Source organism: Salvelinus fontinalis, chromosome 35, assembly GCF_029448725.1.
Source record: "Salvelinus fontinalis isolate EN_2023a chromosome 35, ASM2944872v1, whole genome shotgun sequence".
Lineage (NCBI taxonomy): Eukaryota > Metazoa > Chordata > Actinopteri > Salmoniformes > Salmonidae > Salvelinus > Salvelinus fontinalis.
Window position 1 is genome coordinate 20792175 of NC_074699.1, and position 15161 is coordinate 20807335.

Below are 15161 nucleotides of genomic sequence, written 5' to 3' on the forward strand. Positions count from 1 at the left end.
GCCTACTGTAAGAGTTAGTTCATATAAATGCATATAATTACATAACTAGAAATAAAACTAGATGTATAGGATCTCTAACTTTTTGTGGTCGACAATAGATTTACAATTCAGAATAGGATACATTGATTACATACACGTTTTATTTTGGAATCGCTGTATCCTGTGTAAATATTCATATTTTTAGCTCGGGGAAAACATTTATTGACTGTCAGTCATTTTGACCAATGAAAATGTTTAAGTGTAAAGACGGCTTGGCTACATTAGTTTATATTGGAGCCATCGAGGCGGTTCGATTAATCCTGCCCGGGCGCTCGTGTCGGCGTGTTTTGCGTCGGCTGAAAGTTGATTGTATTCGATTTGGAACCGGGCCACCTCCTGGGCGTGAGCCAGGCGAACTACACACAAAGTCCATGGCGAGGTCGGCTCAAAACAAAAGTGACCTAATTAAGCACGTGTAGTAATTACTAGGATTCTGTGTTTTCCCATGCTAAAGGGATTGCTTTAGATAAAAACGGTTTATCTGCCTTCCCAATGAAAAATAGTTAGAAAATTAGAACAATTAATTTTATGGAAAAGCGATGTATGTTTCTGTACGATGCACCATGCTGCCTTGTTGACAAAATGACCGAGCGGCGCAGATTACTGTTCGATTTGGGAAGGGCGCTCCTCCCTCCCCGATATCACCCGATGACGTAACGTGCTATACCCGGTGCCCCGCGGTTTAGCATAATCGAATCCGCACATTATTACTAATGAATGTCTTTGTTTTTTATAATGTATTTTCTTTTATTTCTGTAATTCAAGGCTAATCTGTCAAATAGAACTTGGTCTCAGTATGACTCCCTGATAAATAAAGTTTAAATTAAATATGACTCTGGTTTGCACAACCAATCATGAGAGGATAGCGGTCGTCGTTTGGTGTTCCCCGTTGCTATGGAAACACAGAAAGCTTTACCGGAAAATAGCTGATAGGGAGTTTATGACAAGTTATTACAACTGGCTAATACTTTAACACAAACTGTTAACTAAACAAGTAAATAGTATATAGAAGTAGTAATCACTTAAAACAATCGACGATGCATCCTAAACCCCTCGAATCAGGTGAGGTGGAAGAAGAGAGTGGCGAGGAATCCAGTACGACCCTGCAAGCTGGAGATGCAGAAATATTGCTGGACGCGATGTCAACAACTTCCAGTAAACTAGGTTAGACAGTTCACTATAATTTAGCACAATAGTCAGCACATGGCAACATGTTAAATAATCGCATGTGTCTAGCCATGTCTGAAGTTATCCTCCTCTCTCACTTCAGAGGAGGCCCCCACGGCGAACTGCAGCCCCCTGCCAAACGATATCGAAGGAGACCGTTGTGTGTCCTCACATACAGAAGTCGACAAACTCATACAAGCCCAACAACAAGAGAAAAAGGAAAAGGACTCGGGTCCAAGGTCATCTTAAAAGCTAGGAATTGGCTGTCAGTAGTCTTCTAGCATTATTGTTCGTTCTGTCTAGCATTCTAACCAGTGACGCTTTATGTTCCTCAGAATGACAAAGACATTTCTGAAGGACCACTGCAAGCAAAACAAACTCTACATGACACCTCGATTGAATGACACACTGTATTTGCACTTCAAAGGTATGTGTGGAATTGTTGTTGTTGTTTATGGACAGTTTACATATATTGTTACATGAATACTTTATAGAAATTTAAATCATAAGCTTTGTGTGGTCTATATAGAATTGTAGGTGGAATATAACTACGCTGTTAGTGTTCTTGTAGTATTCTAATGTAGTTATTTGTTTTATGTTTTGTTTTATGTTTGCCACCTCTTAGGCTTCTCCACTATAGAGAATCTGGAGGAGTACACAGGGCTGAAGTGTCTCTGGCTGGAGTGCAACGGGCTTCTGCGCATCCAGAACCTGCAGGCCCAAACAGACCTACGCTGCCTCTTCCTCCACCAGAACCTCATACACAATCTGGAGAATTTAGAACCACTTAGCAAGCTCTGCACCCTCAATGTCTGCAACAACTACATACACACCATCGAAAACATTGGTGAGTCTGTCCTCACTCTACATACCACACCTATCTGGCTATCTCAGTGTGTGTATATGTGACTCCATCTATCTGATTTGTGAGTATTTTCCCAGCCTGCCTCCCTGATCTGGGCACCCTGCAGATAGCCCATAATAAGCTGCAGACAGTGGGAGACGTGGAGCATCTGAGTCAGTGCCTCTCCCTCAGTGTACTGGACATGTCCCACAACCTGCTGGATGACCCAGACATCCTCACTGTGCTGGAGAGAATGCCTGAACTGGTGAGAAGACATGCTCACAACAGGCTCACACAGATTAACAGTACTGTATGCTAATAGAGATCATATCATCTTTATACATTAGTATGCCCATGCGCATGACACACTGACTATAAAATGCAAATACTCTTGCTTCATGCTGATAATATACCCAAGCCTGTGTATGTGTGTGTGATTACACCCTTGTTGTTCCCTCCTCCTCAGCGCGTGCTGAACCTGATGGGAAATGAAGTGATAAAGAAAATCCCATACTACAGGAAGACTATGATCATACGTCTAAAACAGCTCACGTACCTGGATGACCGACCTGTGTTCCCAAAGGACAGGTGCATTACCAGTTTGTCTCTGTTTGACTGTGCATGTCAAACTTATGGATGAGTCATTGTGTGGTCTGTGATGTTGGTCCTTGGTTGCTGTATGATTGTCATGTGGTTGCGGTATGAAGGGCGTGTGCAGAGGCGTGGGGGACAGCGGGTCCAGAGGGGGAGAGCAGGGAGAGGGAATCATGGCAAACACGAGAGAGAAGGAAGATCCAGGACAGTCTGGACGCCATGGCAACCATCAGAGACCAAGCCAGGGAGAGACTGCGAGTCAGAGAGCTGCAAGAGAGAGGTACGCACACACACGCTCATATCCACACGCGCACACACACACACACACACACACACACACACACACACACACACACACACACACACACACACACACACACACACACACACACACACACACACACACACACACACACACACACACACACATACTTGAAACCTCCTACACACACACAACATAGAGAAGGTTCGATAAGGGTGTGTTGACCTTTTCTAGGGGAGTATGAGACCACTACAACTCCAGAACTTGAGAGCCCCAGTGAAAAGAACCAGAGCCAGAATCAGAGCCCGGGCTGGGAGGAGAGGATCCAGGCATTTGTGGAGGACAGTCTGGAGGCCCATGAAGAGTTCCTACAGACAGAGAGAGAACAGCCAGAAAAGGAGGAGCTAGGAAATGAACAGCCACTGAAGAAGCAGCTAGATAGAGAACAACCAGAAAGAGAGGATCCGGAGAGAGATCAGCTAGAGAGAAAGCACCAAGAGGGAGATCAGCTAGAGAGAGAGCACCAAGAGGGAGATCAGCTAGAGAGAGAGGACCAAGAGGGAGATCAGCTAGAGAGGAAGCACCAAGAGGGAGATCAGCTAGAGAGAGAGCACCAAGAGGGAGATCAGCTAGAGAGAGAGGACCAAGAGGGAGATCAGCTAGAGAGGAAGCACCAAGAGGGAGATCAGCTAGAGAGAGAGCACCAAGAGGGAGATCAGCTAGAGAGAGAGGACCAAGAGGGAGATCAGCTAGAGAGGAAGCACCAAGAGGGAGATCAGATAGAGAGAGAGCACCAAGAGGGAGATCAGCTAGAGAGAGAGGACCAAGAGGGAGATCAGCTAGAGAGAGAGGACCAAGAGGGAGAGCAAGCAGCAGAAGAAAGCTTAAAGGAAGAACTGTTAGAGTTAAACCAGTCAAAGAGAGAACAACTACAAAGAAGGCAGGCAAAGAGAGAGAAGTTAGAGAGAGAGCAGTCAGTATGTGGCCAGCCAGAGTCTCAGACAGCTGGGGTGATTGTAGAGCACGGTCCTGGACCAATGGTGACTGAGCTAGAGGAAACAGAGGACCTGGAGACCATCCACCTGGAGCCACGCCCACCACTTCGTATTGATGTGAGTCATACTGACCACCACAGCCAACCATTACCAGTCACTATCACTATAATAGAGTGATTAATACACTGTAATAACATTTTATAGTTGTTATCTAGTCCCTCTCCATCAGCATCTTATCCAAAAGCACAGACTGCCCCAGACTCATATCATTTAGCTCTTGACTCTAACCTTCATTTAGAGCACTAAAGCCTTGTCCCCTGACTAATGGTCACCTGACTCCACAGGATCTCCCTGACCTGGAGGATATGGATGTTGAAGATCCAGACAGCACCTGCATCTTCTTCTCTCAGGTACATTACATACCACACACTAGGCTGTAACTTGTATTACCCAAAAGAAAGAATAGAGGGCCTCCCGGGTGGCGCAGTGGTCTAAGGCACTGCATCGCAGTGCTAGCTGTGCCACCAGAGCCTAGGTTCGAGCCCAGGCTCTGTCGCAGCCAGCCGCGACCAGGAGGTCCATGGGGCGACGCACAATTGTCCTAACATTGTCCGGGTTAGGGAGGGTTTGGCCGGTAGGGATATCCTTGTCTAATCGCGCACTAGCGACTCCTGTGGCGGGCCGGGCGCAGTGCACGCTGACCAGGTCGCTAGGTGCACGGGGTGTTTCCTCCGACACATTGGTGCGGCTGGCTTCCGGGTTGGATGCGCGCTGTGTTAAGAAGCAGTGCGGCTTGGTTGGGTTGTGTTTCGGAGGACGCATGGCTCTCGACCTTCGTCTCTCCCGAGCTCGTACGGGAGTTGTAGCGATGAGACAAGATAGTAACTACTAACAATTGGATACCACGAAATTGGGGCGAAAAAGGGGGTAAAATTAAACAAAAAAACTAAACAAAAAAAGAAAGAATAGAATACCTTTAGCATTTATTGTACAATAGTCAGCAGGCATATTCAAAATACACACAATTAGTCTCTAAATTACTCACATTTATTTTATTTTATTAGGTCAACACAGCATTTAAGTCAGCAGTGTATTTCATTTGGGTCAGCTGTGTTGTGTCTGAATTGACCACCTGTGTTTCCAGCAAGTATTCCGGCCAAAGATAGAGGTAATTTCAGGAGACAACAACGATGTAGATCCAATCATGCATCAGAGTGGGACAGTGTGGACCACAGAGACCACACCTACCTCAGATCCATACTCATCTTCACTGTTCAGGGTCTGTGACAACACGTCAAACAAATCGCGCACCAATCACCTAGTAGCATTGGACCCAGAGGCGGGGGATGCCCCAGAGCTGGTGATATCAGAACCTCAGGGAGAACCCAGACAGAGGCAGAGCCCTGAAGCCAGCAAACCAGGTTGTCTCATTGAGGAGCTGGATTAACTCTGCAGAAGGCTGTGATAGCATTAACAACACTAGGTTTAGGTGTTCAATCTGGGAAAGCCTTGTTTTGCTGAAGACAGGTACAATGTAAGCACAGAGAGCTGCTATGAAGCTATTTTGCAGCCATGGGTTTACACCCAACACATTTTCCGCACTAAACAATTTTTTATTTATTTTTTGTTAGTTATTCGTAGCTGTTCTGTTACTGGTAATACTTTATATTCTGTATTCTCAGGCTCAGTGTTCTAAATTAAATGTTCATGAACTGCATTCAAGTCCATTCCAAGATAATCAAAGGCAGATTATAGCCAGGGCTCATAAAATAAAACGTTATAGTACAGTATGGGGAATTTGTCTCATTGCTTGTTACGCAAATACTTAAAATATACCACTAGGTGGCGCTTAAGTACCAAATATGAACCTCATATGTGCAATATACTGGCCCATTCTTACAGAAAATAAAACATAAAAAACAAGTTTAGAAAATAGAATAATGATGATGATGATCATGCAGAAATGTGAACCTAAAGAACAGTTATTTTGTCAAAGTCTTTGCGTGTTTTAGTAGTGGTATTATTACAGACCTGCTAATGCAAAAACACATAGAATCTCTTCTTTATCATTTCATCTACCCGGGACTGAGAGTGAGATTTCAGGGCCCAGTGCTCAGGTCAAATACTGGTCACAGGGACTCTAGAGAATAGATGTTAGTAGATTGGGTCTTTTAAATAAAGGTACCAAAAAGAGGATTAACAAAAAATATATCCACCTGTATCCTCATCTCTCTTGTCATACCCACACGCATGCACAAATGGGATTGTCTACTGTTCTCTAAATATTTGTTTCTGTTCATGACCATGTTCACATCATAATTCACCATCTCTTCATGTTTCCTCCTCCCTCTACCTCCCTCCCTCCCCTACTCTGACACATGGCTAGGATGTGCAGTGTGTCCTGGGCTGTCAGGGTGCATCGAGGGATGCTGGGCAGGAACAAAGACAGATTAAATTGATCTGCTCATGACCTTCTGTTATGAAAGGATTTAAGAGCAAAGATTACAAACACACACACATACAGGATACACACACATTGCACGTTACATGCTACACCATACATATTCTTGTTAATATATTTTATTACAAATGAATGCATGAATTATTATTCAATCTAACTGTCTGGGTTAATCAGATGTGTGTCTGATTTCACATCTTACAATTGAATTAAACAAAGCATGTACCCCTTAAAGCAACTGCTCTGAGCAACCTCACATGAAACTATGAAAACAAACATGTATCTAAGTGAAGTGCAGCTTCTGATATCATTTTTACATTATGATGAATCATTACATAATAAGTCCACAGGCACAATGTGTGTGGTGGCTATTCCATGCCCAGTGCCCACACAGGCAATGCAAGAATCAATGATTGGGGAATATAGGGATTTAGTCAGCTGGTGGCTGAGTAAAATACATTTTACAGGTGAACTCTTTTATAGCTCATATAAAAACACGAAAGTGGCTGGCCCGCCCCTAAAGTGACTTATCAACTGTATGCAACGATTCCTCTGTGTTGTCTAAGGAATTCAGAATTATCTGTGTTGATCTCACCAACCCCCATTGTCACACCTCTGGGTAGCAGAGGTTCTGTTGTCTTTACAGGTCTGTAGGTCTGATATCTGATTGGAAGTTAATTCTACAGTAATGCTATTGATCAACAACTCAGATTCTGAATCCGAACAACTCAAACGTTATAAAAGGTCTTAGATTCATTCTTTCTATTTTTTGTTCCTGAACTGCTGTGGTGAGATACTCCGTCTTTCTTTCTTACTTTCTCCCTCTCCCATGAGCTACAGTGGGGCAAAAAAGTATTTAGTCAGCCACCAATTGTGCAAGTTCTCCCACTTAAAAAGATGAGAGAGGCCTGTAATTTTCATCATATGTACACTTCAACTATGACAGACAAAATGAGAGAAAAAAATCCAGAAAATCACATTGTAGGATTTTTATTGAATTTATTTGCAAATTAGGGTGGAAAATAAGTATTTGGTCACCTACAAACAAGCAAGATTTCTGGCTCTCACAGACCTGTAACTTCTTCTTTAAGAGGCTCCTCTGTCCTCCACTCGTTACTTGTATTAATGGCACCTGTTTGAACTTGTTATCAGTATAAAAGACACCTGGCCACAACCTCAAACAGTCACACTCCAAACTCCACTATGGCCAAGACCAAAGAGCTGTCAAAGGACACCAGAAACAAAATTGTAGACCTGCACCAGGCTGGGAAGACTGAATCTGCAATAGGTAAGCAGCTTGGTTTGAAGAAATCAACTGTGGGAGCAATTATTAGGAAATGGAAGACATACAAGACCACTGATAATCTCCCTCGATCTGGGGCTCCACGCAAGATCTCACCCCGTGGGGTCAAAATGATCACAAGAACGGTGTCAAAAATCCCAGAACCACACGGGGGGACCTAGTGAATGACCTGCAGAGAGCTGGGACCAAAGTAACAAAGCCTACCATCAGTAACACACTACGCCGCCAGGGACTCAAATCCTGCAGTGCCAGACGTGTCCCCCTGCTTAAGCCAGTACATGTCCAGGCCCGTCTGAAGTTTGCTAGAGAGCATTTGGATGATCCAGAAGAAGATTGGGAGAATATCATATGGTCAGATGAAACCAAAATATAACTTTTTGGTAAAAACTCAACTCGTCGTGTTTGGAGGACAAAGAATGCTGAGTTGCATCCAAAGAACACCATACCTACTGTGAAGCATGGGGGTGGAAACATCATGCTTTGGGGCTGTTTTTCTGCAAAGGGACCAGGACGACTGATCCGTGTAAAGGAAAGAATGAATGGGGCCATGTATCGTGAGATTTTGAGTGAAAACCTCCTTCCATCAGCAAGGGCATTGAAGATGAAACGTGGCTGGGTCTTTCAGCATGACAATGATCCCAAACACACCGCCCGGGCAACGAAGGAGTGGCTTCGTAAGAAGCATTTCAAGGTCCTGGAGTGGCCTAGCCAGTCTCCAGATCTCAACCCCATAGAAAATCTTTGGAGGGAGTTGAAAGTCCGTTTTGCCCAGCAACAGCCCCAAAACATCACTGCTCTAGAGGAGATCTGCATGGAGGAATGGGCCAAAATACCAGCAACAGTGTGTGAAAACCTTGTGAAGACTTACAGAAAATGTTTGACCTCTGTCATTGCCAACAAAGGGTATATAACAAAGTATTGAGATAAACTTTTGTTATTGACCAAATAATTATTTTCCACCATAATTTGCAAATAAATTCATTAAAAATCCTACAATGTGATTTTCTGGATTTTTTTTCTCATTTTGTCTGTCATAGTTGAAGTGTACCTATGATGAAAATTACAGGCCTCTCTCATCTTTTTAAGTTGGAGAACTTGCACAATTGGTGGCTGACTAAATACTTTTTTGCCCCACTGTATGTGCCATGGCTCAAGCTATGGTTTCTTTGTCTCTCTCTCTGACCATGCCTAGAATGCTTGCTAATGCTTTGTAACTTAAGCTTTATGTCTTGTATGTGAATCCATTAATTTCATAAAGTTATTAAATAATACTTGCTTTGATATTCACTTCTCTTGACAATTCCTTGATATTAGTCAGCATAATACTTGATTGCACATGGTTTAACTATATTCTTTTGCATATTGTTATTTATCTTATGAAGTCAGAATTCAGTTAATGGGCTTATTGCTTAGTCTTATTTACAAGTTGCATGTGAGGTATATATAACATATGCATACATACATGTATCAAATATTGCCCCACTACACATGTCACATATAAAAACAGAGTTCACACAATCTGTAGATTGTAGAGCAACTCTGTATCAGTAATGTCAGTATCAGTAATGTCAGTACTTCCCTCTTATAAATGATAGGTGGTATACAGACAATTGCACAGAGAGGTTGACATAGAAATTTTATTTGACATAATATGCATAATAATGATGTCCATAACGCTTGGGAGTCTTTTCTTGCGTTTCTGTGTGTGTGTGGATGCGTGTTGGAGGAGGTATGCATTTTGGAGTGCGCTTGCGTGTGTTGGAGTGAGGGGTTTTTACAAGTGTGTGTTGGTTAATTTGATGCTCAGTCCATTTAAACACAAGGCTCACAGAGAACCTATAGCAGTCTGAGGGAGGCCAGGGCTACATCCTGAGCAGGAGCAGTAGAGAGATGCATGCTGAGAGCAGAAGCGTGGTGTAGGCGGGTCCAAGGTGATGCGTGTACCCTTTTAGAGTTTCTTGATTGGTCTGGTCTGACGTTGGTGGCCTCTGGGAGGGTGGCACGGGCACTGTATTGGGTGCCAGTGTGGTGCGGCTGGCACACATGTCATAGAGGTTTCCAGAAAACTGTGTCTTCCTGGACTCTTGCCTCAGAGACTCCCACACAGCCGCTGCATCTCCAGGACAACTGGCAAGTGCCGCATTCGCACACACATGGAATGCATCCCATGATCTGTAAGGGGGCAATGAACTCTAAACTCTAAGGAATTCTGAAGGTTGTGAATGAGGGACGTGTAAGGGAGTGAGACGTGTGTGTGTTTACAGGTATTGGAGCACATGTTGGGCTACAGTCTGATTCTGTATGAGTGACTTGGTCTGAAAATGTGATTTAGTCAGATGAACATTTACAACAGTTATTTGTGTGAGGAGATGGGAGAATATGCGAGGAGAAAAAGAGAGCTGGAGTGATTCAGAGAGAGACTCACCTGCAGACTGTGTCAATGTCCTGTTTGCTCTGCTCTTTCTGTGTGTCACCCAGACTGTCCCCCAGAGTGAGGAGACACTGAGCAAAGCTCTTGTAGATGACGCCACAGGAGCTAGGGAGCGCAACAGCCCAACACACAGGGGCCAGACCTGAGGGAGGGGAGGGAGTGAAGAGTATCAATGTGAATTACAGTAGATAGATAAGCTCCTTTGTCCACTGCTGTTAATAGATTACTTTTCATTTGTTTATATACGTCTGGGGTTTTAGCATCGGAGTAAGGTCATTCATCAGCCTGCATTATATATTACAGTTATACTGTATGTTACAGTTACATCACGTGTGTGTGTGTCTGTGTCTTTGTGTATGTGTGTGTGTGTGTGTGTAAACCACATGTACACATGTAACAGTATAACTTTAGACCGTCCCCTCCCCCCGACACGGGCGCGAACCAGGGACCCTCTGCACACATCAACAACAGTCACCCACGAAGCAGCGTTACCCATCGCTCCACAAAAGCCGCGGCCCTTGCAGAGCAAGGGGCAACACTACATCTAGGTTTCAGAGCAAGTGACGTAACTGATTGAAACGCTATTAGCGCGTACCCGCTAACTAGCTAGCCATTTCACATCCGTTACACTCACCCCCGTTTCAACCTCCTCCTTTTCCGCAGCAACCAGTGATCCGGGTCAACAGCATCAATGTAACAGTATAACTTTAAACCGTCCCCTCGCCCCGACACGGGCGCGAACCAGGGACATTCTGCACACATCAACAACGGTTGCCCACGAAGCATCGTTACCCATCGCTCCACAAAGGCCACGGCCCTTGCGGAGCAAGGGGCAACACTACATCTAGGTTTCAGAGCAAGTGACGTAACTGATTGAAACGCTATTAGCGCGTACCCGCTAACTAGCTAGCCATTTCACATCCGTTACACACACACATTGGAAAACATGCAAACAAACAACCACATAATCACACACAAACACACACACATTAGCCCTGAGAGAGGGTGGAGAAGGAACATGAAGATGAGCATCACCACAGGGAGAAGGTTGGGGTGAATGCAACACACTCTACAAATGAATCTCTTGCTCTGCATGTTGTCTCTCTCTCAACATAACATTCTTATGGCCTTTAGTAACTCCGTAAACTACAGGAGGTACCGCCCCCATCCTCAGGACTCAGTGGGATAGTATTCTACAGCTGTCCCACAACTCCCTGAGAGACGACAGTGGGAGGCACACACACACACATAAACACACACATACTGCGCTGTTCGGAACAAGCTGGAACAGCATGTATTTCATTTGGATAAGTACTTCGTAAAACCTCTCTCCTTCATTTCCGAATGGATTCAGAAATAAATACTTTTTCACCCATACCATTGCTCTCTTCTCCTGACCAACTTACCATCACCCCATACCAAACCATCACTCCTGCCCTGCTACTTATTCCATCGCTTCAGTTTAAAATATTCTAATAAACAAAAACAATTGAACAGAAAAAATACAGGAAACTAGTAAGAGCAGAGTGAGATAAAGGCTGCCTTTGAAGTGTCACACTGCACTCACCACACTAAAGTAACATCACTACAACACACACAGACAGAGACACACAGACATACAATACATAAATAGATAAGAGAAAGGCATCCTTACAGAGGTAAAGAGCAACAGGCAGGAGGAAAGTCACGGTGCAGGCATGGGACCTCATACTCAACTAGCCCAACTGAGTCCAGTGGAGCCCCAGCACACAATTAATGGGCTCTGATCTGATGACGTTCACAGCAGTGTTATAATCCCGGACAGAATGTTGGTGTCTTCTCAGAGTGAGGTGTCCAGTCATTCATTTGTTGGATCATCAGAGCTCAAGAGTAGAGCAGAGCATAGAGGCAGATCGTAGTGAGTGTTCACTGGATTAACAGAGCAAAGGGCCAACGTGCTGCATCCAGGGGATGTGTGTGTAGGGGAGGGGTGGAGGGCAAGCTGTGGAAAGCTTGGGGGCAACGGACCAGGAACGTCACATCATAGCACACTGGATTAGAGCATTCTCATTTCCGATCTCAGTATTAAGGGCATTTAGTGGAGGTAAAAAAAAACACATAGCACAAATAGTTTGGTAGAGAGATAGAAGAGGGAGCAGAGCTCCTGAGAAATATAGGCTTCATATAGTTTGCAAAACAGCTTCTTACAAAAGAGGGGAAATACTCCTAACACAGAACCGTAGATTCCAGATGTTTGGAGTTACTATTTCTCAATTAACAGAATTTATTCTGGGTTTATTGAGAATTACTCAGTAAATCTGTCCTGTATATTTTGACAGTTTCTGCCTGTGTGGGGCTATGTCTTGTTTTCTAGGGCGGTGAGGTGGGCTGTGCTGGGTTAAATAATCCAATGTTTGGGAAGAAGCGGGCAGATGGCCCGCTTCTGAGGATTAGAGAATCCGGCCCACCTGGGAGAGACAAGCTCGGAATCACAGGATCCTGTGGGAAACTCAGCCCCCAGAGGACAGGGAGGGGGGGACAGGGTTCAGGCAACATTAGTTACCCACACACAGATCATATGTGGAGTTTCCATCTGCCCCACGTCCAATGCCAGCCCTTCCTGGTTGAGCCTTTGCATTATATTTTACAGACAGTTTAAACAACCCTCTTCCCACCGTATGCCCCCTGCTCCACCCCTCCATGCCCCCCAGATGGCTGGCGCTGAGTGCATTAATAGATAAGTCCTATTTCACATCTGTAGACAGTCACATATGGGAGGAACGATATCTCAACAGTAATCTGCGGATTAATACAACCATTAACTTCTGAATAATCTGATTGCCTTTCTGCCTCTGGATATACCTGCTATGCCCCCCTGGTGTGTGTGTGTGTGTGTGTGTGTGTGTGTGTGTGTGTGTGTGTGTGTGTGTGTGTGTGTGTGTGTGTGTGTGTGTGTGTGTGTGTGTGTGTGTGTGTGTGTGTGTGTGTGTGTGTGTGTGTGTGTGTGTGTGTGTGTGTGTGTGTGTGTGTTACCGTCAGAATGACAATCAGAATGACAACTGGAAGCAGGGATTGAGATTAGGACACATGGAATGTATTTTTTGTTCTAAAGACAGGCAACCCCATACTGGTCCTATACACAATATCCCTGACTATCTGATTTCAGAATAAGGGTCTCAGCATAGCAGGAAGCTGAGAGCCGCAATCGTCACACTGCTGTTTAATCTCCCACAGTTCAATGGATGGCATCTTTATATAGATTTGAGGGTCAGTTTAGGTAAATTAAGAAGTAGGGACACTATGGTCAGATAAAGCGTATGTGCTTTATCTCTATGATTGTTCAGAGAATAGAGAAGAACAATGTCTAACAATGAAAAGCAAGGACAGTATAGTATATAGCACCAGAGTACACAGGGGATAACGAAATCCACAGGGGCAAACAAGTCTAAACAGGTTTAACATAACCAAAGGAAGAAATGTGCCACAAAAGCGAATGTAATATCCTTACAAATAGAGGCAAATCCACTTGGAACAATGCATGGCAGTGTGGTCACTTACACAAGTCACACGATGACCACTGAGAGCGTTGGCATGGGATAGTTTGATAGAGGATTTCATGAATTGTTTGTTTTGTAAAAAATATGAAGGGAGAGTTGTGTAAGTTTGATTGACAGGCCTAGATTAAGTCATTACATAACTCTACTGGGACCTGGGGTAGAGAATAAATCCAGATTAGGATCAGGAACCTCCCTCTCTCCATTCATCTCTCTCTCTCTTTCTCTCTCTCTCACTCACTCTCTCTCTATCACACACATAATTCCTGTACCCATGTCAGTTGAACAAATATACATATATTCACAAACTGCATAGTCAGTCATCCAGTTTACACACATCATTGGTCTTTAAACTCCAAAATAACTAGCAATGCAACGTACACAGAATATTCAAACACACCCATTATACACACTCTCTAACAAACATACACACATACAGGTTACCAACCCTGAGACACAGCTCTGAGCTTTCGTGTGAGGCGTCAGCCCTCAGACAAACCGTTTGCAAACCAGCAGTGGAGCCTCTGAGTGGTCTGGTCAGAAGACTGAGGGTGCATATCAATACTCTTACTTGGCCTCCTCATCTCCTTTCCTTAATCTACACTGTATAATTTGACATCCCTCAAAGTGTTTTTGACTGTCCAGTGCTTTTAAAGCCGTACAAATTAAGGAGGTTTGCATTAAACCTTTTTATACTGGTAAAGTACATGTCGGATATAAACATTTCATGACCAGCCTGATGGAAACAGAACATTTTTCTGGAAACATTCCAAATGTTGATGAAACTCAATACACTAGACATTGTGGGATCTTGTTGTGCCAGTAAAATGAATTATGCGAGATATGTCGATTGAAACGCTTTTATGAGCGAATATTGATACAATAACTATCATATCGGGGAAAACTTGGAGTCACGCTATGACATGTGTGGTCCTCCCACTACGATTTGGGAAACCATACAGTTTATTAGGCTACAGATTAAATAAATTATGATCAATTTCACAGGGTGATGAAAGTGCAAGGTGAGGAGCTTGATGCTCCTTTCCAATTAATGTCGAGGGTCTTGTTATGGTGACATGATGGTCGATGTTTGGCTGCCATTTGACAAATAAATAATAATCTCACTATGTAGGCTATACATGAGCTCTAGCCAACACCGCTGCAGCGTACGTCCCAAGAGTGGGCACACTCGCTATATAACGCAGCATAGTTTGTGAGAAAACCATCAGTAGAGTTGAAGATGCGGTGGAAACCCATTTAACTTCTCTTTTTTTATTCGGCACATGGGAATTTAACCACAAAATGTATTTTTTATGTATACTACGTCACCACGCGCAGCCTTTTATCAGCAACAAGTCAATTTGATGGAAACATCTCTGGTGGGAAAATGCACGTACTGTTTTTATGCAGTTTTAAGAATATTCGCATGAAAAACTGTCGCCACGCCCCCTACGTTGCAATGCTAATCACATCTCTTTTTTTTTTTTTTTTTTAACCTTTATTTAACTATGATAAATGGATTTGAATTAGTCTTT

General features: G+C 43.8%; 2 protein-coding genes across 2 annotated transcripts; one reads left to right on the forward strand and one right to left on the reverse strand.

The window, feature by feature from the left end:
- Positions 1-932: 932 nt before the first annotated feature.
- Positions 933-8945, forward strand: LOC129834505 (dynein axonemal assembly factor 1-like). The gene is made up of 10 exons (XM_055899548.1): positions 933-1203; positions 1310-1445; positions 1542-1633; positions 1832-2053; positions 2149-2315; positions 2517-2638; positions 2758-2924; positions 3141-4018; positions 4246-4311; positions 5046-8945. Exons 1-10 carry the CDS (start codon positions 1077-1079, stop codon positions 5346-5348), a joined length of 2280 nt encoding a protein of 759 aa, XP_055755523.1. The 5' UTR covers positions 933-1076; the 3' UTR covers positions 5349-8945.
- A 90-nt stretch (positions 8946-9035) lies between these two features.
- On the reverse strand, positions 9036-12035 carry LOC129834506 (neuritin-like protein). The gene is made up of 3 exons (XM_055899549.1): positions 11748-12035; positions 10088-10235; positions 9036-9834 (listed from the first exon to the last, which is right to left on the reverse strand). Exons 1-3 carry the CDS (start codon positions 11800-11802, stop codon positions 9525-9527), a joined length of 513 nt encoding a protein of 170 aa, XP_055755524.1. The 5' UTR covers positions 11803-12035; the 3' UTR covers positions 9036-9524.
- Between the last annotated feature and the right edge of the window lie 3126 nt (positions 12036-15161).

Coding starts and splice junctions, on each gene's coding strand:
- LOC129834506 (XM_055899549.1), bottom strand. CDS start 11,802: ATGAGGTCCCATGCCTGCACCGTGACTTTCCTCCTGCCTGTTGCTCTT. Junction 10,236..11,747: donor GCCTGTTGCTCTTTACCTCT/GTAAGGATGCCT, acceptor CCCCTCCCTCAG/GTCTGGCCCCTGTGTGTTGG. Junction 9,835..10,087: donor GACATTGACACAGTCTGCAG/GTGAGTCTCTCT, acceptor GCCCCCTTACAG/ATCATGGGATGCATTCCATG.
- LOC129834505 (XM_055899548.1), top strand. CDS start 1,077: ATGCATCCTAAACCCCTCGAATCAGGTGAGGTGGAAGAAGAGAGTGGC. Junction 2,639..2,757: donor CCTGTGTTCCCAAAGGACAG/GTGCATTACCAG, acceptor TGCGGTATGAAG/GGCGTGTGCAGAGGCGTGGG. Junction 4,312..5,045: donor CCTGCATCTTCTTCTCTCAG/GTACATTACATA, acceptor CTGTGTTTCCAG/CAAGTATTCCGGCCAAAGAT.